The 25,515-nt window shown below is 36.9% G+C and overlaps 2 protein-coding genes across 15 annotated transcripts in view; both read right to left on the bottom strand.

The window, feature by feature from the left end:
* LOC105232901 (potassium voltage-gated channel protein Shal) overlaps positions 1-25,515 on the bottom strand; it is a 164,435-nt gene that overhangs the window by 20,476 nt on the left and 118,444 nt on the right. For 3 of the 14 annotated variants that reach the window (XM_049460352.1, XM_049460350.1, XM_049460353.1), the window contains exon 1: positions 316-2,481. Coding sequence is in view for 5 of the 14 variants with exons in the window: in XM_049460360.1 (XP_049316317.1) it covers positions 10,859-10,978 (120 nt within the window). In the remaining 9 variants the exon portion in view is untranslated. Of the gene's footprint in view, positions 1-315; positions 2,486-10,355; positions 10,979-25,515 lie in introns of those variants that run through there. The other 11 variants (XR_007423237.1, XR_007423236.1, XM_049460363.1 and 8 more) reach the window with 9 other exon arrangements.
* LOC125779486 (uncharacterized) lies at positions 3,735-6,256 on the bottom strand. The gene is made up of 3 exons (XM_049460847.1): positions 6,150-6,256; positions 5,977-6,084; positions 3,735-5,919 (listed from the first exon to the last, which is right to left on the bottom strand). The coding sequence occupies exons 1-3, from the start codon at positions 6,156-6,158 to the stop codon at positions 5,404-5,406; spliced, it is 633 nt and encodes a 210-aa protein (XP_049316804.1). The 5' UTR covers positions 6,159-6,256; the 3' UTR covers positions 3,735-5,403.

Here is a 25,515-nt window from a genome sequence, read left to right as displayed (position 1 = left end):
CACCCTCGATTTCGCAATTTATATGTATATTTATGCATATGCATATTTATATTATATGCAAATTTCTATAATTTTATGTTAAAAGCCACAACAATTCATAAATAAATAAAATTATATTTCAAAACATAAGCATGTGATTAATATTCATGTAAGAATTATTTGAATATTTTATTACTTCAAAAAAAAAAACAAATAACATCACATAACTACTGCCAGGGTTTACATACATACATACTTTATAATGATAGTTGTTCCTGAACAAAAAAAAAGTTGAATCATAATTTGAGATGAGTGCATAATAGCTAACAAATATACCTGAAGCATTGCACAGAGCAATGAAATATTTAAACGGCAACTATCAAGTTTGTGTTTTCTGACGTGTGTGCCTGGGTTTTAGCTGTCGATTTTGCAATAACATTTGATGAATGTTGAACAAAACATTATGAAATATATGATTATATAATATAAAGGGCATGCGACGCACCATCTTCTGCTCTACTCTTGCATCATCATACAGTATAACTACTATGTATGTACAGTCGATAAGTTATTGGTAAGGCAGGGTGCTGATTTATGTGACGCCTGACAGCAAACTCTCCTTTTGGTAGTTTCACAGCTCTGTTTTATTTTAAATTTCTTAAAAATTCTGCGCAGATAATAAATGAACATTTTATACTCTTTCAAATTGCAATGATCAAGGCCGGGAAAATACATTCAGTTATTGACAAAACTTTATATTGAAAATGTTCCGAAAGAATTTAACATTCATTATTTGACGACGTCGTGACTGGATTACGATTAAATTTGGTATTAAATTAACTTACACTACAAGTAATAGACTCGCTTGGATTTATTACCAGATATTGCTTCGCGTTAGCGAAAATTACATTGAAGTCATCCTCAAATGATATAAATTTCTATTTATATGTGAGATAAACAAAACGAAAGATTTGTATTATATTTACTTGATGTAAACGTCAACGGAAGAATTATATTAGAAATATGAGGTTTAGATTAAGGTCTGTATAAAAAAGTTAGATCAAGATCCAATAAAAAATTAATATTTGAATTAAATTTTTTGTACTTCGTGTGTCACTCTTTTAAATCAAAGCCTCCACGGAGCTATTATCTTAAATACACCGGAGCACTGATCAGCAAATCCTTACAGATACGAGAAATAATAAAAAAATGTGTTTCCGAAAAACTTACAAAAAATTCAAAGAAACTTGAATGTCCTTTTAAGGTTTACTCAGCCGCAGGTGAAGTAAATATAACCCATAAACTATGTGGACCATTCTTGGGAAGTATAGGTATTACAAATAATTTTGATTTGTTTATGTTATGATACCCTCAAAGAACTGGGAGCAGTCATAAATAGGAAAAATTACACAAAAACAAAACATCTCTAAACAAGTAAATAGTATTCAAGAAACCCCCTATGAACATAATGTTAAGAAAATGATAAATAAATATGCGGAGCTTTTCGGACCAGTCTCCGACAGTGGGACAATCGACACAACTATATTAGAAGAAATTAGAACAAGTCTCCAAAATTGAACATGTTCGTTGCTACCAAAGGACGGACAACAACATTATATTTAAACCTTTTATATATTTCACAAATACTAAATGCGATAAGAAAAATCTTACTATTTTAATAACAATAATACAGTCTACATAAGTACATATATTAGATAAGGCAGAGGCAATACAAAACATACATTAATAAACATATAAAAATATATGCATTTATATGCAACATACATACATATGTATATGTAATACGCATGCACTCAAGAAATATAATAAACATATTTACTTAGGTTTAGGCAATTGATTACAAATGCACATGTGCACTTGAAAACAACCCAAACCATGCAACATAAATATATATGACAACACACACACACACATGTATGGCATTGTAAAGCTGAAAACAACCCCATGTGGTGTGCTGTACATACATATATATTTAATTAGATAACTAAGAAGACAAAAATTGTATATAGTTTACAAATTTAAAAATAAAAATTATAATGAAAGATTTCTCACCAGTGGTAAGGAATACTAAATCTTTGTTGAGTTTCAAATAGTTGGCCCTTGGAGCCGGATAAGTAGCTTGAGACAAAATTGTAAGACCTGTATGAGTAAAATACAGGCAATATACATATGTAAAAGTCCTATTGTATATGTATATAAAGGCAATATAAAAGCCCTGTTACTTACACAGGCAAATGAATAAGGAAATTGGGTCCATATTCCCGCATATTTATATGAGCACATAAGCCGTAGCAGTACGAAACTAAACGCTGTGTAAATACTGTTATTTAAAAAAATATTCAAGGTCAACCAGGCGACCAAAACAATTACCTACAACGATTTTTTTTAAGAATAAAAACAGTTCATTAAAAAATAGTTGAAATGTCGAACACTGCGAACATGTTACAAAGGAAAGGCGATCTACGCGTAGAAGATATAACATTTGAGAAGAAACTGCGCGTAGAAGATATTAGATTTGAGGAAATAAATCTAGACTATATAGGAAAGAGAGCTGAAGATAGTAGAAAGCGAGTGCGGGAGTTCAAAAAGGAACTAGCAACTAATAAAATGATAGACCTCATAGAGCAGGCAATTGAAAAAAGATCGGAATAAATTCGATCTACAATTGCAAAGGCAAAAATAAATATAAATACTAGACACGAAACTGACATCGAATTTTACGATGACCGTCTCAAGAAGTTATGGAGCAATATGGAAAAAAATATCCACGAATTGGTACTCTATTACAACAATTCATATTTTAATGTTGATAGAAGATTTATCTTGGAATGCCACTCACATTTTGAAAAGATTAAAGAAACAAAAAAGCAATTTAAAAAATAGAAAAGTTGAGCTGCGCGTAGAAGATATACGTTCCGAACAGCATTACGTTGATGACTTATTAGAAGATATACGTTTCGAAAGCAATGCGTTGATGACATATCGAAAGAAGGTAAGCTACGCGTAGAAGACATCACCTTGGACAAGCTGCGCGTGGAAGATATAACCTTCAAGAAAGATGAAATAAAAGATCTTACAGAAAGAGATATTGAAGTTGATGACACAACGGAAGAGCACGACCCAATGGTAGCTCTTCCGTTGTGTACGGTATGGTAGCTCCGTTCCCACGACAGTCGGGTCGGAATTTTATCACCTACGGGAAGAGAAGACTTTAAGAGGCGTTTTATTCCCCGGTAGTCCTCACTTCGGAGGAAGGAGGCTGGTTATAATGTTACTTAACAATGGATCTTGACCCGCCTGACGAATAGCCAAATGAAGACATAACAATTAAAGACGCTGACGATGGAGGTATGACAAGTAAGAAGAAACGGATGGGATGTCTACCAACCAAACAAATACAACAATCACCAAAAGACTAATGTAGTGAAGAGGATAATACAAAAGCGGAAGAAAAGAAGCGTCACATCAAAGGAACACCTTCGCCCGATGTCGAAAAGTCGGCAGGATACCTTTATAGCGAATTTGATGAAATAGTTATGAGCAAACTATCATTAATTCAACACAGAAAGGCGCATTGTGACACGATCACAAACTGTAGTTAAGTTTGTCGCCCGGGAGAATGTTCAAAATTGAACATGTTCGTTGCTACCAAAGGACGGACAACAACATTAGTTCTACTCATTTTACGTCGGAATTATATCTTCTTCTTTACTGGCGTAGACACCGCTTACGCGATTATAGCTGAGTTAACAACAGCAAGGCTGTCGTTTAGTTTTCATTGGTACTGTTTTTACGTGGTGGGTCTCAAACCCAGCGCACAACCCTATGTAGGGGATGTTTCGCTTTCTCACTTTAGCTCGCCTTCAAACGGATGTTCTTAGGCTACCCAGAGGATACTTGGTCAAAGATCGGAAGTCGTGAGCTGCTTGAGTCATATGTAAAAGAAGCGTTTCTGGCCACTCCCAAGTGAATGGCGATCAGAGAACTTTCCTCACTTGCGTGAACTTCTACACATGACTCCATCTTCCGCAATTATATAAAAATAGTAAATTTGTAATATGGCAACACAAGTTAAATGAGCGCTTTTTGGCAGCTGTAGCAATATTACTATAAGTCTGCCATTTTTTCATTTGTAGGTAATAAAAAAGCTAAAATGGCGAGAATCAGTAATAAACAAAATCTTTTGAAGCTATTGGAAGTAGCAGTGTTAAATGATTTAATGGTTATTGAATTATTTTGTGAGGGCAATGGTATGTATTTAAACGCAACTGGCAATTGTGTTGTATCGCTTAGGTTCTAGCGGTGAAGGAGCTACTCTTCCGAAGATTGCAGGTTTATTTGGAATCAGTGATGGTGGTATCATTCAGGTCAGAATTCGTCAGTACGGAAGAACGCAAAAAGCTCGTTTTAGAAACTCGAGTGAGTTACCTAACTGCATAGGATATGTTGATGGTACCGAAATTCCATTGGCGAAAAACCCGTCACAGGACCCAGAAGCGTACTTTTCACGAAAACATATTTACTCCGTTAAGGCACAAGCCGTGTGCGATCATAGATTACAAATAAGGCACTTGATGTTAGGCTTTCCAGGTAGCGTCCATGATGCACGTCTATTTAATAACAGCGAATTGTCAATTGAAGCACATAAACTTTTTGGAGAAGGTGACAGTGCATATAAATTATCGAGTTCTGTTATAACGCCATTTAGAGAAAATTCTAGAAATTTAACACTAAGCCAAAGGAATTTTTTTAACAAAACACTCAGGTAATATAGAATAGAATTGAGAAGATATAGAATTGAGTCGATATAGAATTGAACATATAGAATTGAACATTGTTTTGGAATGCTGAAGGAAAGATTTGGTAGTTTAAAAGGTTTAAGGCTCCAAATAAAAACTGAAAATGGTATGAGAAAAGTTAACAAATGGATTCTCTGTTGTGCATTGTTACACATCTTTATACTCCAACAAGACGATTATTTCGATTACCAACCTGAGGAATCGGAGCACAGTATTGACGAGTCGTTATGGGAACCAAATGCTCGTACCAATGAAGGGGAGATAAGGTGACGAAAAATCTTTGAACAATTGTTTAATCAATAAATATTTTAATTTAAAAAATTCTTTTCTTATTTATTTTTTCAAATAAAATTCAATTTCTTTACATAAACAAGTAACATAAATTATTTGACTAGAAATTACTTAATACGGATATAGTAAAAAAAAAAACAAGGTGGACCATATTCACTAAGTAAAAAAAAACAACAAATGTATTAAATTTGAATACAGCTTTTCAATCGTTCGTGTTCCAATCTGACATTTTCTATTTCTTTCTCCAACCGTAATTTCTGCAATTAAAAACTGTTTTCCTCTCTCTCTTTTTCAAATTCCAATGTTTTCGCTTCTAGTTCCAACTTCTTATTTTGGGTTTCGAAAAGTAATGAAAATGGATTTGAACTCTTTTCATATTCCTTCTTGGTGTAGATGTACATGCAAAATTAGCGGACGGACTAACTACTTCATCTGCAGACGGATACATAATAACAGACGGACTGGGTAACAGACTCGAAGAACTTGTGTCGGGGTCTATCTCTGGGGTAATATATTCCATATATGTATCGTCCAACGCTGACACCAACTCTGTGGATTGATAAATCGCTGGTGGCTGAACACTTATGCGACGTTCAAATATCACCTGAAGGTCTTCATAAAAAGGACATATTCTTTTTATGTATTCTTCCACACTACGAGGATCAGCACTTTCAAGTAAGCCTGCACCAGTCTGGCTTTTCCACTTGAGCGCAGATAAAAAAGTCGTTTTCAAATACTTCATTTTAATCCTCATTATGTCCCATTTAATATTCATTAAATGTGGAGCTTTTTCGCCAATTTTGTTGTAAAACCTTTGGGCTGTTGGTTTCTAAAAACAGATCGTAAAATGTAAAATGATGAAATGACAAAAAATAATCAATATTACCTCAAAATGTTCCGGATTCTCTTTTATTGCGTCCACTATATTTATCAAAAGGTCTTTCGTTTGGCTTTCAGACCAACGAAATGTGCCTTTAGCCTTAATCTTTTTTTTCTATTAAATAATCAATTGAATTATAATAATACAAGCCAATAATTAATTGTTATGAATTTACTTACCACTTCCATTTCTTTTAAAACACCAAATAGACGCTTCCAGCTGATTGCGAATTGCGCAAAATGCTATGATTGCCACTGAAACCGGTCTCGCATATTTGCAAGATTATCTTAAAATAAAATGCATGTAAAAATTAACAGCTGTTTTACAATATTGCAAATTTATGACGTTAAATGAGTACCATTATTATATTAAAACCTTTAAAAATTTCACAAATATTAAATACGATAAGAAAAATCTTATTATTGTAATAATAATAATACTTCTTCTTCTTAATTGGCGTAGACACCGCTTACGCGATTATAGCCGAGTTAACAACCGCGCGCCAGTCGTTTCTTCTTTTCGCTACGTGGCGCCAATTGGATATTCCAAGCGAAGCCATGTCCTTCTCCACTTGGTCCTTCCAACGGAGTGGAGGTCTTCCTCTTCCGCTGCTTCCCCCGGCAGGTACTGCGTCGAATACTTTCGGAGCTGGAGTGTTTTCGTCCATCCGGACAACATGACCTAGCCAACGTAGCCGCTGTCTTTTAATTCGCTGAACTATGTCAATGTCGTTGTATATCTCGTACAGCTCATCGTTCCATCGAATGCGATAATCGCCGTGGCCAATGCGCAAAGGACCATAAATCTTTCGCAGAACTTTTCTTTCGAAATCTCGCAACGTCGACTTACGCTGGCTCCAAGATGGACGAAATTATCTACAGCTTCAAAGTTATGACTGTCAACAGTGACGTGAGTGCCAAGTCGCGAGTGCGACGACTGTTTGTTTGATGACAGGAGATATTTCGCCTTGCCCTCGTTCACTGCCAGACCCATTTGTTTTGCTTCCTTGTCCAGTCTGGAGAAAGCAGAACTAACGGCGCGGGTGTTGAGGTCGGTGATATCAATATCATCGGCATACGCCAGCAGTTGTACACTCTTATAGAAGATGGACCTCTAACTATTTTCTCCAGAAGCAGGTTGAAGAAGTCGCACGATAGGGAGTCGCCTTGTCTGAGACCTCGTTTGGTACCGAACGGCTCGAAGGGGTCCCTCCCGATTGTGACGGAGCTTTTCGTGTTGCTTATTATCAGCTTACAGAGCCGTATTAGTTTTGCGGGGATACCAAATTCAGACATCGCATCATGTTTGAATAGCTGGCCGGTAATCCATCGACCCACCCGCTTTGTTGTTCATCAGACGAATAATTGCTATTCGGACTTCTTCACGGTCGGGTAATGGAACGTCTGCTCCATCGTCATCGATTGGGGAATCGGGATTGCGTTCTCCTGGCGTTGTGCGTTCAATGCTATTCAGCAGGCTGGAGAAGTCCTCCCTTTATAATTTAAGTAGGCTCTGAGCATCAGTGACTTGATCACCTTTGGGGGTCCTACAAGAGTTTGCTCGGGTCTTGAAACCGAAAATGATGTAAGCTGCCGCATTTTTTCATAGACCCCTGTCGGCCAGCTTATCAAGCTCTTCATACTCACGCATTTCGGCATTTGTGTTTGCCGTTGAGAACACTTATGTTTAAGATATGTGCACATACTTCGGTATGTACAGTAGATTAGTGTTAAGATGTGTGTATGCACTCAGCATGTGGTGCATACATGAATTAGGATAAGGAATGCTATAAGTAAAGGAGCTCTGGCCCTCTGGTTACAAATCTCTTAACCAAACCTCTAAAAGTCCGGTTTTAAAAGAGCGTCTACTGTAAATATTTTTTAGGGGGACAACTCAATAATTAAGGCGATTTTAGGGGTTTTTGACACAAATTTAGGGATAAATATTTTTGAGAGTTGGTAACACTGGCTCTGGGCAACCGGAGCTGAGTACTATTTAACAACCGAAACCCTACGCGTCTTAACTTACATAGTCTGTTTGCTTTCCGCTGCGACTCGTCACTCCTCGTCGTACCAGTTTTCTTTTGTATTTTCCGAAAACCAATGGTTTCGGTTGCAGCTGTACATAAGGAGTTTGAAATGCCGCTCCACAGATCCCTTATACCGAGTTAAGAGCACTTTTCAGAGAGCAGGAGTGCAAGCGGTGTAAAAAATCGTTCGGTTGTCTGTTGCGATTGCAGCTTCTCGACGTCGAACCTTCCTTGTGTTTGTTGACGTGCGTTTTTTGCTGCGCAGTGGCGGGTGCGAATCTTGGCTGCAAAAAGATAGTGGTCCAAGTCGATTTTAGGTTCTCGAAGCGTACGCACGTCTAGAACACTGGTGACGTGTCTTCCGTCTATTCAACATGATCGATCTGGTTGGCTTTTGGATCCGGAGACAGCCAGGCAGCTTTATGTATGTTCTTGTGCTGGAATCTAGTACTACAGATAACCATATTTCGAGCCCCGGCGAAGTCGATCAGCCTCAACCCGATTGGGGATGTTTCGTCGTGAAGACTGAATTTTCCGGCCGTAGTGCCAAAGATGCCATCTTTGCCCACCCTGGCGTTAAAGTCGCCAAGCACGATTTTGACATCGTGGCGGGAGCAGCTCTCATATGTGAGCTCCAGGCGCTCATAGAAGGCATTTTTGCTCACATCGTCCTTCTCTTCCGTTGGGGCGTGAGCACAAATCGGAAATATATGTTGAAGAACGTCGCTTTGATGCGGATTTTGGCTAGACGTTCATTCACCTGAGTGAATGATGGTACTCGGCGACGGAGTCTCTCTCCCACCACGAATCCCACACCAAACTTACGCTCCTTTATATGGCCACTCTAGTAAATGCCACAAGGACCTAGTCGCCTCAGTTCTTGTCCCTTCCATCGCATTTCTCAGACGGCGGTGATGTCAGCCTTCATTCTAACGGGAACATCAACCAGCTGGGCAGCGGCACCTTTCCAATTAAGAGACCGAACATTCCAAGTGCATGCCTTCAATTCGTAGTCCTTATTTCCTTTGACACGGTCGTTATTAAAAGTGAGATCTGCGTTATTAAAAGGGAGATCTGTCATCCGAGGCTGGTTGCTAGTTTTCACCGGGGGTGTTTTTTTACGTGGTGGGTTCCAAACCCAGCACACAAACCTATGTAGGGGATGTTTCGCTTTCTTACTTTAGCTCGCCTTCAAACGGATGTTCGTAGGCTACCCAGAGGATACTTAGTCAAAGATAGGAAGTCGTGAGCTGCTTGACCCATGTGTAAAATAATCGTTTCTGGCCACTACCAAGTAAATGGCGATCAGAGAACTTTCCTCACTTGCGTGAATTTCTACACTAGACTCCATGAATATATATTACAAAGCTTATTAAAATAATATTTTTCAACAGAAAAATATTGATTAAAGCTAAACTAGTAGCAGCGCCGCGAACAACCATCGCCACTGCAACTCCCTGAGTAGTGCCAACGGCTCCGTCTAGTGACACGCTACCACTGACGCCGGAACCCCAACGAATGCCGTGCGCTTTATGTCACCGCCGACATGTGTTGCCACACTGTATCATCTTCAAGGGAATGACATCTAAGCAACGCCAGCAGGTCACATGGCACAAGGTTATTGCCTGAATTTTCTGTAGCCTACTTATCTCACGCAGGAGTGTACGACACGTTTACAGTGTCAGATATGCTTGCGTCCCCATCATGCGCTGCTATACTTACCGCCGGACCCGACGTCGGGCGTCATCTTAGCTCTCGCAAGCGTAATGTCATCAGACGACCCAAGCGATCGCAACGGTGAAGGCTTGTATTCTAGGATGGGAAAATGACCGCGACCTTAACATACAAACCACATTAGCACACAGCATCGACTCAGATTCACAACTCCACCTGATTCCTCACACAAAAAGGGAATAAAAGTGATAAACAATAGGATCGCGTACTTGATTCGTTTAAGCGGTTTTATGTACACGACGTTCGATATCAACAGGGATCTGTACGATTTTCCGCGATCATATCACGTCACTATTGACTGGAACATCTCGTTTTCTGCGTTTACAATCTTTTAAAATACCGTTTTTTAAGTTAAAATATATTGGGTACATATCCCACATACATATAAACCCGTCTGTTTCTTTATTTCATTAAGTGTTAAGGTGAACTAAAAAGGTGAGTGCGCTCTATTACAACAATCATATTTGATATCTTGTTCACTCATACTATGCGCCATAAACTCAATTCATGACTACATTATTCTTAATGTGCCAAATATCTGTACATAATTGCGTTAACAAAAAGGTTTGTGTTCCCTTTTGACTGTGTTACCGTTGACATACTATGAGTAAAAAAATAGTAATAATTTGTTCATAACTTTAAAATTCTTAATTTATTCTTCAAAATCTATGTCGTGTCGACTTGTGTCAACGCTGTTTCCAATCCTCGAAAAAGTGCTCGCGACAAACAATAATCACCGAATGCCTTTTCCAATATTCTGAATGCCTCGGCACTAGAAACTTGATTTCACACAAAAGAATTTAATGGAACTTCTTCGTTGAATATTGTCATTATTGTATCCGTTGCATATACTCAAATCCTCATTTTGTTTACGGACAGTTTTATTTTACAAAATAATGGCAAACAATTATTTCCAACTGTGTTTGAATGATAAATATCATATCATGTAGCTGTGCTAAGACAAATAAAATATAGTTTTGAGATACAGTTTCCCAATTTCAATAAGTTACAAAGCAATGATTACGACTAAAATATTTATGTAAGTGATATTCTATATCTAATTTTTAATATTTTATGAAATAGTAAATATATCTTACAACTTGCAGTAAATAAGAATATTACGCATTAAAAGGAAGCTTCCACCAAGTATGTACCGTCCATTGGCTGGTTGTTTTCACTGTTTTGAGCATTGCCTGAAGCCGGCATGTACTTTCCGCAAGCCTGCAATAAATAATTTGGATTGAACTTTAACAAAAAAAATTAAGTTACCGCTATGTTTTATCCACAATTCAAATTACAAAGCATAAAAATCTTTAAATGAGAAGACGCAACCACGTAAACCACTGAAAGAACTTAACTAGACCCCCCTCAATTGAAGTCAGAGACAAGGAATTTATCGAATTTTAAATAACACCTTATATCTCAGAGTTTTGTTTATTGGAATTTAAAATTTTTATATAGGAAGTAGGCGATTTCTAAAATTTTAGAAGCTCACACAAGTGACGACAGTTCTCTGATTGCCATTCACTTGGGAGTAGCCAGAAACGATTATTTTACATAAGGCTTAAGCAGCTCTCGACTTCCGGTCTTTACCACGTATCCTCTGGGTAGCCAAAAAAACATTCGTTTGAAGGCGAGCTAAAGTGAGTGAACCATCTCTCCCCAGGGTTGTGCGCTTGGTTTGGGACCAAGTATCCTCCACGTAAAAAGCGTCCCCAATGAAAACGAAACAAGAGGCTCGGGCAGGGACCTGCAATGTCCGGTTCCTGAAATTGGGAAGGTGCTGCTGTCCAATTGGTTGATGTCATCGTAAAAAAGAAGTGCGATGATCGGGACAAGGACTGAGACAAGTAGATCCTTAGCGTTTACTACATTCGTTGTGCGAGAGACCAGATCGATCTTGTTATGATAGACAAAAACGCGCCTCCAGTAGACGTGCGTACGCTCCGAGATCTTAACGCATTCGTCAGCATCTCGCTACAAGGGTGCTTACATACAGCTGCAAGCGAAACCATTGGTTTTCGGAAAAGAACAGTTGGTGTGATGAGGAGTGCCGTGTCACAGTAGAGAGAAAACAGACTGCCTATCTCGCAACGTTACGATCAAACGCAACACGTGCGGGATGGGATAGATACCGAGAGTTGAAGAGGGAACCAAGACGTATTTGCAGACAAAAAAAGAGGGAAGCCGAAACGCGTGAGTATGAAGAGCTTGATAAGCTGACCGACAGGGTAATGCTTGCAATTTCTTCGAACCCGATTCCCCAAATTATGACGATGGAGCCGAATTTCGAAAAGCAATTACCCGTCTGAAGAACAACAAAGTGGTAGGGACCAATGGAGCGCTTTCCGAGTTATTTAAATACGGCGGCGAAAAACTTATAAGCATGCATTAGCTTTTTTGTAAAATATGGGTGGACGAAAGCATGTAACACGGTTTAAATTTAAGTGTGCTCTGCCTAATCCACAAAAATTGAGACCCCCAATCTGCGCCAAATACCGTACGATAAGCCTTCCTAACATCGCATAAAGGGTCTTATCGAGCGTATTGTGTGAAAGATTAAAGCCCACCGTCAACAAACTGATTGGACCTTATCAGTGTGGCTTTAGGCCTGGCAAATCAACAACTGACCAGATATTCACCATGCGCTAAATCTTGGAAAAGGCTCGTGAAAAGAGAATCGACTCGCACCACTTCTTCGTCGATTTCAAAGCTGCTTTTGACAGCACGAAAAGGAGCTGTCTTTATGCCGCGACGTCTGACTTTAGTATCCCCGCAAAACTAATACGGCTGTGAAAACTGACGTTGAGCATTACCAAAAGCTCCGTCAGGATCGGGAAGGACCTCTCCGAGTCGTTCGATACCAAACGAGGTTTCAGAAAGGACTTCCTTTTGTGTGACTTTTTCAACCTACCTCCGGAGAAAATCCCGGATTACATCTTCTAAGAGTGTCCACTGTTAGCGTACGCCGATGATATTGATATCATTGGCCTCAACCGCGCCGTTAATTCTGGTTTCTCTAGAATAGATAAGGCAGCGAAGCGAATGGGTGTAGTGGTGAACAAGGTCAAGACGAAATATCTCCTGTCAACCAAAAAACAGTCGTCGAACTCGCTACTAGTCTCCCACGTCACTGTTGACAGTCATAACTTCAAAGTCGTAAATAATTTCGCATATCTTGGAACCAGTATTAAAACTTACAACAATGTCAGCCTAGAAATCCAATGAAGAATATCTCTTTCCAACAGGTGCTACTTCGGACCAGGTAGGCAATTGAAAAGTAAAGTCCTCTCTCGACGAACAAAAACCAAACTCAATAAGTCACTCATTATGCTATATGGGTCAGAGGCATGGACGATGACAACATCTGATGAGTCGACGTTACGAGTTTTCGACAGAGAGGTTCTGGCTTGGTCATGTTGTCCGAATGGGCGAAAACACTCCACCTCTGAAATTATTCGACGCAGTACCCGTCGAGGGAAGCAGAGGAAGATGAAAACTTCCACTCCGTTGGAAAGATCAGGTTGAGAAGAAGCTGTCTTCACTTGGAATCTCCAATTGGCGCCACCTTACGAAAAGAAGAAACGACTGACGCGCTGTTGTTAACTCGGCTCTAATCGCGTAAGCGGTGACTACGCCAATTAAGAAGAAGAAGACTTGAAAACTACAAAATCTCATACTCCAACGAAGGATATTTTTTGAAACAAGAGTTTTTTTGGGAATGAAAATACTGAATTTTTAGACCCACAAAAATCGATATTTTCAACCAAATCATCACGACTTGCGTAAAAATGTTTATTTCGCCAAATCCTTCGTTTAAGTATGGCGTTATGATCTGAACTAGAGATATGATATTATTTGATTTCAGATGAACCATCACCTAACTATGCTAACCGCAAAGCGTGTAAGAAAAAAGTGTATCGGCACAACAGCTGTAGTGCCAACAAAGGGGTACATTTTTCACTGAAAAGTTAAAATTAACAACTTCAAACATGTATAAACGTAGCAAAAGTCTTCAGTTATTAAAAAAAAATCCCGTCTTTGCAAAAAAAACTTAAACGACGTTTTTTACTTGTTTAATTATTGAATAACAGTGACAAATCGCCTTTCGCAATTTGCAAGGATCACAGCCAGGGAAATACCTTGAGATAATGGCTAAAATGTATATAAAACAAGTAAGGAGAGGCTAAGTTCGGGTATAACCGAACATATTATATTCTCACAGTTTTCAATGAAGCTGAATGCATATTTTCAGGTATTTTGTTTAAAAAAAGACGGCCGATTTTGTTATTTTTTAAGTAATACCGCTACTAAACTTCATGTTTCGACTAAAAAAATTATCTTTTTTTCAATATTTCATAATTTATTGGATCTGCTTGGTAAAGCCTAACAATAAATATTAAAATTTTAATTCTATTTAAAATCAAAGAAGTTGAGCTTTTTTGGTAGAACGTTGCTCCCTAGTAGGCTGGTAGATCACTTCTTTTCAAACGCATTTGATTGCGGGAATTTACCAAGGGATATCTCCTTCTTTCCCATAGAAATATCAAGTTCTTTTTGAGTGTTTCCAAGTGAGCCTACGAGCCAGGTGAATCCCTAGATAAGTTACCTCATTCGCTTGGGGTACTAGGACATTGTTTATTTTAACTGTCCGACACGTATCTGGTCTAAGCGAGAATGTACCATACTTGCATTTTTGCTTGTTAATATTTATGGCTGGCCAACTGCCATTCTTCAACAAAAGTTAAGTGTTGCTTCAATACTCTTGTTGCTCTGATAGGGCATATGTTACGGCTTACTAAAGCTGTGTCATCCAAAAAAGCAGATGTCAAAATGTTAATAGCTGTTGGGATGTCTGCTGCATAATTATGTACAGAGTTGGGCCTAGCACGCTATCCGGAGGTACACCAGCCCTTATTGCTCGTTCTTCTGATATGAAGTCTGCTACTTTAACTGTAATTTTTTTGTTTCTTTAATATGACTCCAAAGTTTTATGCAATTCGGAAGATAAAACGCTTTTGATTTTCCATAAAAAGCCTTCATGCCAAACTTTATCGAACAACTGAGCTACATCTGGAAAATAACATTACTTCTGTTCTCGAATGCTTTCCTGATTTCGCTGGTAATTTACTATTTACTTGTTCTACAGTGCCAAGTTTAGCACGAAACCCAAATCGGTGCGTTGGTATTATATTATTTTCGTGGAGGAAAAGAGTCATCTTTGATAGTAACACTTTTTCAAATATTTTAGAAATACAGGGTAAGAGACTTATTTGTGTAGGAAGACGGCTGTGTTAAGTCCTTCCCAGTTTTATCTATCAGTATAGTCTGCGACTTTTTCCACGAAACTGGATAGTATCCGAAACCAAAAATTGTATTAAAGAGCAAGGAGAGCACCGTTATCGCAATATTTGGTAACTCAATTATCATTTTTAGAGTAATATAATCGTGTCCTGATACTTTTATCGGATTTAGCACTTTTATTATTCTAGTAACTTCAGAAGTAGAAGTCCTAATAGACACAAGCGACTCGTTAGCGGTATTGGGCAAAGTTGGCAACTTAAAGTTGTTCTTTTGGCAATTAGGTTGAAATACCATTTCTAGGTGATTTGCAAAGCAATTTGCCTTTTCTTTATCACTATGTGCCCAATTACCATTCAACTGTCTTAGAGGCATGTTGGAATCTACTGGTGGCTTAAAAGACTTTTGGGTTTTCGAAAGGGTGTTTTGCTTGCTAGAATTCGTACACATAAGGGCAATTCAGAATCTGGTGCATCTGAGTTTGCAAAATTATGCAATTGCATATATTTACCATCAACAGTGAACGTCTTTTTTGTGATTTCTGTGCAACCCTTGCAAATACCATTAATTCACAGCTGATCGGTGAAGAAAAATATTGTTTGTAAACAAAATTGTCGCACAAATTGGAAATTATGCCAAAAAAAAGTTTTAAAGAAAAATTAACTGACGCTTTAATTGATGAAGCCGCTGAAGAAATTATGGACATTGAAGGTAAGAAATATAATATATAATATAATATAATATAACAATTTTCTTCTAGAAATCGAAAGTGATGATGACGCAGTGGATGCAGTGTTAGATGAATTGGCTGACAATATACGAGTATCTGTTATTATGGAATGTCGACGAGGAGTTTATAGCATAATACCGAAGTCAGACATTTGGCGCAATAATATTTTGACAACACTGGACGAAGACCGATTCCGCCAAATGTTGAGAGTAGATAGAGACCAATATAATATGCTGGTTGATTTAATAAATAACGATGAAGAATCCAACAAAGCGCACTCATGTAAGCAATTTTCTGTCGAATTGCAATTAGCAATCATCACACTGTTTCGATTGGGTTCGTCGGGAGAAAGCGCAGCATTTAGAAAAATAGCAACAATTTTCGGAGGGGGAGATGGCGAAACTATATCGGTAACAACAAAAAGAATTTAGAGTGTTCTTGCGTCACCAATCTAAGTATATATATTGGCCCGATGAGGTTGAACGACCGAAAATAGTATCGGATACCTTTGATGAGTTACCGTTTTGTAGTGGATATATTGATGGAACCAAGATTAAATTAGCAAAAGCGCCAATTGAAGACCATACATCATACTTCTCCAGAAATCACATATATTCAATAAAAGCACAAATAGTGTGTGACTATAAACGAGTAATTCGACATGTTGTGGTTGGTCAAACTGGGAGCTGGCATAATGCCCGTATATATCAAAATAGCTAACTCTTTCAACAAAATGATGAGAATTTTTCTTTACAGCAATAGATTGCTGGGGACTCGGCATACCCTTTATCTGCAACGTTAATAACCCCTTACAGAAGCAACGCAAGACAGTTCGATAGAAATGCCCGAATTGCATTTAATTTACGGCACAGTAAATACCGTGTTAGAGTAGAGCACGGTTTTGGGCTTTTAAAAGAAAGATTTGGAAGCCTTAAGCAGCTAAGGATGTGTTTATCTAACAAAAAAAAACCATAAATTATGCTGCGATTGGTTTCTTGTTTGCTGTATTCTCCACAACATAAAAGACAAGCCATATATGCATTAAAGTTTTCTTAAATGTATTTTAATTCATTTTTCAGTTTTTAATTACATATATAATAGTTATAATTACATATATTTATACATTTATTATAAGACAAACATGAAACAGATTTATACATCAAACTATTGTATACAAAATAATGGTTATTTAGTACTAGACAAACACGAAAAAGATAACGCTTTGAATGATAGAAGATAGTAAAACATCAAAACCGTATTAAATAAGTATTCATCTCAACAGTAATTGGAACTACATATTTTAAAATACAAAGATAAATAAAGTACAGAGATAAATAAATTAAGATAAATAAATCGAGATAAATAAAGTACAGAAAAATTACTGGTGAGGGCAATACTTAAATTTCATTTAAATTTCGAACCTTTGCAAGCGCTCCTCCTTTTCAATTTGAAGTTTTTTCAATCGTTTCTCCTTTTCCAATTCTAAGATTTTTAAGTCCAATTCACGGTTCTTGAATATTATTTCAGCTTTACCTCTTTCAATTTCTGCTTGCAATCTTCTTTCATTCAAAGAGTGATCTTTTTCATGTTTCTCTTTTTCCCATTCCATTTTAATTTTAAACATTTGCCTACGCTCGACTTGAAAAGCAACAAGATTTGCAGTAGATGATTTTGGGACATGTTTTTTCATTTTTTCACCGAAATCTTTTGCTTTTTCAGAATCAATCACTTCACTTACATTACCTGGTGGTAGATTTTCAATATTGGCAATGTCAATTGGAGACGCAATTTCTTCGCCGACATCAGAAAAAGTGATTTCCAGTATTTGGCTGGCCGCGCTTTCATTCATTATGGACGTACTGCCACTATCAAGCACTTCAAATGGTAATTCACTTGTGGCTTTTTTATCAAAAATATGTTTAAGTTGATTAAAGTGTAGGCACATCTGCAACACTTTGCCTGAAATATAAACATTAGACAAAATTTTGTCGCATTCATTACGTTTACCTTTAACACTCGACGTCCCGGCATCAGACTTTTTGTATCAAGCCTTCAATGAACTTTTTATAAAAAATTTGAGCTAAAATTAAAATTATTGTTACATAAATTGTTGAAATTAATCATTTAAATCACTTACCTCTACTTCTGGAGCTTCCTGCAAGAAATCCAGTATACTCTGGATTTCTTTTTCACTCCACTTTTTGTTTGGTTTTTTCACGTTTAATTCTTTTTTTGCTTAAACCTGTTTGCTCCATCTCTTTTCGTTGTTTGCTTTTATTTTTGACAACAGTTGATAATTTGCAAACTAGTGTTGCAAATAATACAATGGCGTTTTAGTGTTGCTTCTTTGCAAGGGTGTAGCAGGTGCATCGCTGTACATTTTGTTAGTGTAAAAGCAAAAATATGCTCGCTCATTTACAATTGCAAATATGCAGGACCATTTGCACCAGATTCTGAATAGCCCTATAGTCTAAGAGCCAGTGAATGACAGAGTGCATGTATTTTACCAACGATGATATTTTGTTCGGTGACCCTTCTATACATACCTTATATGAAATGGGGAACAGCTAAGCCCAGCGAAGGTAGCTATGACGTCACCCAGGTAAGACAGGTACGTAAATCAGACAAAGTTCGCAAGTATTTTAACGAAGCTGTCGTTTGGTCACAGCAAATAATATGGTAAATATAACCAGAAAAATAAATGGCAGACGATTTTTTCGGTTGTAACCTCGTGGCAGACGTTTTTGAAAATTTGAAAAAAAAAAAATTCGAAGTACTACTGCTATCGCATTCACTCTCATGTCACGTGTTTTTTTATTCAAGGTCGCCCTATGGCCATTGTTGAAACTATAATCTCTGCCTAAACGCAGTATAACAATTAAATAGCAGACCCGGCGTAACGGTTATGATGTCACATATTTTTAGTTTATTTTGGACCTTTAGTCGTGAAGCATTTCGTTGAGCGTAATAAAATATTTAATATTATAAAGTTTATTTTAATTCTTATGGTTGTAATTGTTGTATGTCGTCGGAATTGAAGTGTGTTTTTTGTGCCAAAGAAAAAAATCATAAAGTACATTTATTTTCTGAGGAAGCTATAGGAAATAATATACATATATAATATTATAATATAGGATTTAACTCTCGAACAAACTATCAACGCAATCATCCACCTCACGGATTCAATCTCAGCACGTCAACATTGGGCTCGAAGCCACGATATACGCTCATCAATCGTCTCTCATGTTTTGGGACAGGTTGGATTGAGCAAAGAACAAGATATCACTGCAGATTTGAAAGCGCAAAATATAAAGAAAAGCTCACAACAACTCGATAAATTTATAAAAACTTTTGATCAATACATGAATCCCTTTAATCTTGAGTCGCCGACGAATTAATTGTTTAATATTGCATCTGGTAAAGCAGCAATAATTCAAGTCGAAGAACGTGAAAAAGATTGGCTGTGAACAACGAGAATTATTTTTGTCGGAGTATTCCTCGAATGTCAATCGATTCGACAAAACAATTAAGAAAAGACCGCTACATAATTTTGCTAGCCAAATTGAAAAACGTAAATCTATCAAAGTGGGTGGAAACTCAAGAAATAAAAATACAGCGAGATCTATTTGGTCGCATGCTAGGGATATCAATGGATCATAAAATCGATGTAATAAAAATTTTGTCACACTCCATCACACCTGAGCCATTAGCTTTGTGCCATTTAGATGCTGTAAGATATAAAACTGACAAATCAGCACTTGCTAAAGCTTTAGAAGCTAATATTGAGCACAATCCGCCACGGTTTTCTAATGTTTATGTTGTTGATGGTTTTTTCATTTTACATTCCATGAAAGAAGTGCCAAAAACATTTGGTAATATTTCTAAAAAATTTTTGCAAATGATCACAAAATATCCCGGACAAAGAATTGATGTTGTTTTCGACCAATATTGGTCTCCATCTATTAAAGACAATGAAAGAACTTCACGATTTGAGGCTGTTCAAATGCAGTTTATAAATTCAGGACCTGAACAAATTAGACCAACTGATTTCTTGAAGGAGTTGAAAAACATCCGATTAACCTTCAAGCGGGCGCGCGTAGTCGAATCGACGACGCTTAGTACATTTACGTTTATGTTACTATTATTACACATTACATTTTTAATAATTTTAATTACTTTTTTTGACAAAATAGACTTTAAGGACAATGATAATATATCTAAGTACAAATAAATAAATAATTACTGAATAATTAGTGCTTTATTTCTTTTATTCATCTCAAACGTCTTTTCGGTTACGCGCGCCCGCTCCCGTTACAAATGACCGCGCGCCCGCTTGAAGGTTAAAGGAGGCTTTAATAGATTTTTTCACAGTTCATTGGGCTAGCAGTGAAGTCAATCCGTTCCTTGGGACTAAATTAATACATCTCAACTTTCGCGACTGTTATTCCTACAAAGTGAATCATGAAATTGTTGAATCGAGTTTTGTTGATGATTTATCCTGTCCTTTACACGAGGAAGCCGATAGTAAAATTATTTATCATGTATGCAGTATTCTAGACGAGTCATATCGTCATTAGAGGTTCTGATAAATTAATTATAATGCCTGGCAATATGGTTCACTTAAAAAATCTGTTGTCTCATATTTGGATGCTTACTGGGACTGGAAACCATGAAAGATTTATTAATATTACTAAAATTTACGAACTGCACGGTGAATTATCGACAAAGAGCTCGATTGGGGTTCAATCTTTCACGGGGTGTGACTTTAACCGTGCTTTATTTTAATAAAGGTAAAAAAAGACCTTTCACCTTGTTAAAAAGAATGTTGAATCTCAAAAAGGTTTTGAAAGTTTAGGAAACGCTGATTTAACTCCGGATATGCTGGACTATCTGTTTAATGTTATTCAAAAATTTACTTGCCTGATGTATAACGTCAAGAAAACCAAAGACGTTGATAGTCGTTTTCAACTATTTGTCAATAGCTACAAAGCATCCGACTTAAATGAAAATTTTAATAAAAAGTTGGAAACTTCAATGCTAGTTCAATACCTCCATGTAAAGCTGAACTTTACCAACAATTCTTGAGGGCTCATTACATTTCCAGCATCTGGAAAAATGCTTCACAGAAAAATCCGACGATGTTAAACCCACTAGAACAGTGTTTCCCAAAGTGGGCGATAACGCCCCCTTTTGGGCGCTGGAGGTGTCAAGGGGGGCGGTAAGAGACCCAGAAAGAAAATGGGGGCGTTGTGTAGAGGCCTGGGGGGTTATTTGTAATTTTATTTAGCTAGGAGGCCTCTTAGACAACGACTACATGAGCTCTCGACTCTCAACAACAACTTGTGAACCAGAGATAAAGAGATGTCCAACAACAATTGCTAAACGTCAAAACCACCTAAACTTTGACATTTGACTGGATTGAGGAGGTTTTGACGTTTAGAATTGGAAACGAGCGATGGCCAGATTGAAATCTTACCAAAAAAATATGAAAACGGAGGGATTTGTTACATCGTTCAAGACCACTTATAAAAAATGTTAAACAATGAAAATTAAATAAATGTATGAAATTTAAAGGTATTGGATGAAACGTTTTGTAATGTGATGCATCATAGTATTATTTTCAACGGAAATTTATTAAAACCATTTATTGATTAGGAGCTAGAAAGCTTAAATCTTTTTATTGGGTATTGAAAGTTCAAAAGTCAATTGTTCTAATATACTTTAAAAGGATTTAAGTAGTTTCTCCATATAATAAATAACCCCTATATAGTAGTTTTTATTCGTACTAAATCTTGGGTGTTTTAATTGAAAATGCCCAAACATTTTTATTTTGTTCGATCTGGCCATAATGGAAAATGTTATAAAAAACGCTTATTTTGAGGCGCTTTCCCACTGGAATAAGTTGGGCATCCCATTATCCCTGTTGTGAACATCAACTAATATGAATTAAAAGATTGCTCAAACTCGGTGCTATATTTCTTTCCGCGTCGTTCATTTATCTGTCCTATTTTATTGAATATAGAAAAAAATTAAAATCATGTCAATCGGTCGCTCCGTTTCATAACGGGGCATCTCGACAGGATGGAATTTATAGAATACTAACTGTCAAACGTATTGCTATTGCCATTGCCAAATCTGTATGTGGGCATTCGCTATCATAATATAATCATTTGCGCAAAGGTGTAGGGTAGGTAGGTTCGGGCAGATGTAGCGCATGCTTTGAGCTCTTGAAAAATTTATTTTATCACTTGCGAAATGACGTCGGGTAGGTAGCTGATGTAGCGCACGTTTTGAGCTTTTGAACTCCTTAAATCTTTGATGTGGAAAATAAAAAAAGGATCTTTATTCTTTCTTACAACAGTATTTCAAGACAATCTCATAACATCAAAGAATGATATAGCTTACATGACAGACCTGTATAAATTGTTCAACGACATGAATTTCCAACTGCAAGGCGATAAACTAAACTTAATTGAAACAAAAAACGTCGTTGCTGCTTTCGCAGCCAAACTGCTTCTACACAAAAAAAATCTGGGCAGACGTGAGTTTCACAATTTTCCGAATTTATCATTATCATGCAGTAACGACGAATTGTTTGCCTACTGCCAACATTTGGAAAACTTCCATATTGACTTCACCGAACGATGCCAGGACATTTTGAACTTGGAAATACCAGACTGGGTGTTGGATCCGTGTTCAAATGTCAACACAGCAATGTCACCTCAGCTGGAAGAAGAACTTATAGAATTGACAACAAACGAGGAAATAAAAATCAAGTTCGAAAATGGTTACCAAGAATTTTGGCTACAAAAACCGATCTCGCAATTGCACCCTGGATTGTGGTCAATCATTCAACGATTCTTGATAGCATTCCCATCGTCATATTTGTGTGAACGTGGATTTAGTGCTGTGACAACACTGCTTACTAAAAATAGAAATCGCTTGCTTGTTACCGAACGTAGCGACTTGCGACTGTTCTTGAGTAAATTGAACCTGATATTAACAAACTTATTAAACAACATCAGATTCATCCTTCACATTAGTTTTTATATATGGATCGATTATTTCAGTTTTATAAAGTAAGAGTTAACTTGAGACCTAAGCGCCGTTGTATGTTACCTACTGCGCTCAGGTTTCAAGTTGCTGGTTCTAGTAAAAGTTTCGTTTAGAATTCTCCGTTAATATACATATGTATATAGGTCACAATAATTAATTTGAAGTTATAGTGGTTTTTAAATAGGTGAAAAAAGGGGGGCCCTAAAAATGTATTTATTCTCAAAGTGGGCGGTAGACAAAATAAGTTTATGAACCACTGCACTAGAATATGGTTGGGAATAACAAGATACATCATACGTGTTCAAGTGGTTTGAGGGAGACCAGCTACCATGTTTAGTTAGTGATATTATTCAAGATATACTAGGTAATTTTATTATACTTTATGCTATTTTATATTCAAATTGTTCAGTTGAAACATTTATACATAATTTTCCAGACGACAACGAAGATGATGAACAAGATGACCAAGATGATGAACATTATGACAATAGTAATGATTCCGACGACGAAATTGACGATTCTTAATACGATGGAAAATTTATAAATAAAAATATATCAGTAAAAACTCGAAACATATTTTCATTAATACCAATTAAGTGAATGTTGTCATAATAGTTATTATATTTGATTTATAAACAACCCATCTTCCCCAATCATTATTATAAATTATATTTATATTTTTCATAATATATCTATTTCTAAATTATCGATATAGAAGTATTCACAGTAGGTACATATAATCACACTGTCAATATATATTGTCGTCTGCCGGAGTATTATAACCGGAGAAAACGTCTGCCGTTTGAAAAATAAACTGATAATACTATTACAAATAACATATATAAATTTTTTTTTCAAATTTTCAAAAACGTCTGCCACGAGGTTACAACCGAAAAAATCGTCTTCCATTTATTTTTCTGGTTATATTTACCATATTACTTGCAGTGACTAAACGCCAGCTTTGTTAAAATACTTGCGAAATTTGTCTGACTTACGTACCTGTCTTACCTGGGTGACGTCATAGCTACCTTCGCTGGGCTTAGCTGTTCCCCATTTCATATAAGGTATGTATAGAAGGGTCACCGAACAAAATATCATCTTTGGTAAAATACATGCACTCTGCCATTCACTGGCTCTTAGACCAACAGTTTCTTCACATAATTGGGTCAAACCACGTCAAGTGATCCAGGGGAATTTCGAAAAATCACCGATTTTTAAAATTAGCAGTTCATTAGGTGGGGGACCAGACGCATACCCCCTGATATAAATATTTCGTCAAAATTCTTTTTTTGTTAAAGTTATTTAAGATTCAAATTTAGAGGACGATAAAATTGTAAAATTATTTTCTCATAAACTACTGGAGATAAATCGATGAAATTTTGTGACCCAAATTAGTCTCACACATCGTTTTTAAGCGTTCGACATCTCTGTGCCGTCATTGTGGCGAACTTCGCCTACATCTTTACAAGTTGAAATTTACGCAAGAACTGAAGTCGCTTGACCACCAAAATATCCGGCAATTGGACTGAGCAGCCGTCCTGTGGAGCTACGTCAAATCTATGGTCTATGCCAACAAGCCAGCGACGATTGATGAACAAATATCGAATCTCAAATTGCAGCAGTATCCAGTTTATGTTTGAAAACCGTCGAAAATTGGGTTCAGCATGTGGACTGCAATAAGCTTACCCGTGGTGGCCATGAAAATGAAATAGAGTTCCGTACATAATGGCACGAATATACTTTCACACCTGTTAAAAGAGTGCACTCACCTTTTGTTTATTCATTTCACCACAAGTAAAAGAAATTACGAAAAAAAGGTTGTTATTTAACCAATGGATTTTAAATTAAATTAAACTATTTAAAACTCAGTGGATTTCGCAAAAGATGGCGGAGGATAGAAGCGGGACGTGAAATCGTAGGACTGATCGATGCTAATGTCGTAAAATGAACTGAGCGGCATCTGGCAAATTTCGTAATTTTTTGTTTCAGGAGTTGATGTTGCAACTAAACCCGTGGCATTTTTTGAGAAACTTTGCGGTGTGTTGGGAAAGTTATTGAGATGCAATATAGAATGATGCCTTTTGTGGCAATATACGTAATTGAATTTGCTTTCGCAATTATTAAGATTGTGTGAGTGGGACAAGCAGTTTGTACAGAGATTTTTTGATCTGACAAAGTTGTTCCTTTCATTGACATTAAATTTTTTAAACTTCTCGCAAGTTTATAGCTTATGACCTCCTGTACATAGCATAGTTTTTTGATCTGACAAAGTTGTTCCTTTCATTGACATTACATTTTTTAAACTTCTCGCAAGTTTATAGCTTATGACCTCCTGTACATAGCATAGTTCGCATGACGTGTACTTATTTTGTTCAGATGTGAACGATTGTGTTTTGAAAAAACTTCTATTTAAACGATTGTTGCTTCCGGCTTGGGGTCTATTGAATCTTCGATTTAGGTCTTGTTGAACGATTTTAGTTTTGACTATTTTTTTGTCTTCCCTTTCTGCAATTCCATATTGAGTAGTTAAGAAGTATTTCATTTGCTGCCATGTTGGTCATTTTATTCTTGATAAGAGCGATTGCTCCCACAAAAGTAACAATTTTTCTGGTAATGCGGCGGTACATATGTTTACCAGGATAGGATCCCAATTGTGTGTGGGAATATTTTGCGTCGATAGAACCGACAAACAATT

This window comes from Bactrocera dorsalis, chromosome 6 (assembly GCF_023373825.1).
Source record: "Bactrocera dorsalis isolate Fly_Bdor chromosome 6, ASM2337382v1, whole genome shotgun sequence".
NCBI classification, from domain to species: domain Eukaryota; kingdom Metazoa; phylum Arthropoda; class Insecta; order Diptera; family Tephritidae; genus Bactrocera; species Bactrocera dorsalis.
This window is presented reverse-complemented; position numbering and strand designations above follow the sequence as displayed.

Excerpts from the sequence above, each read along its gene's own strand:
- LOC125779486 (XM_049460847.1), bottom strand. Across the intron at positions 5,920-5,976 it reads AGAATCCGGAACATTTTGAG|AAACCAACAGCCCAAAGGTT; the intron begins GTAATATTGATT and ends ATCTGTTTTTAG.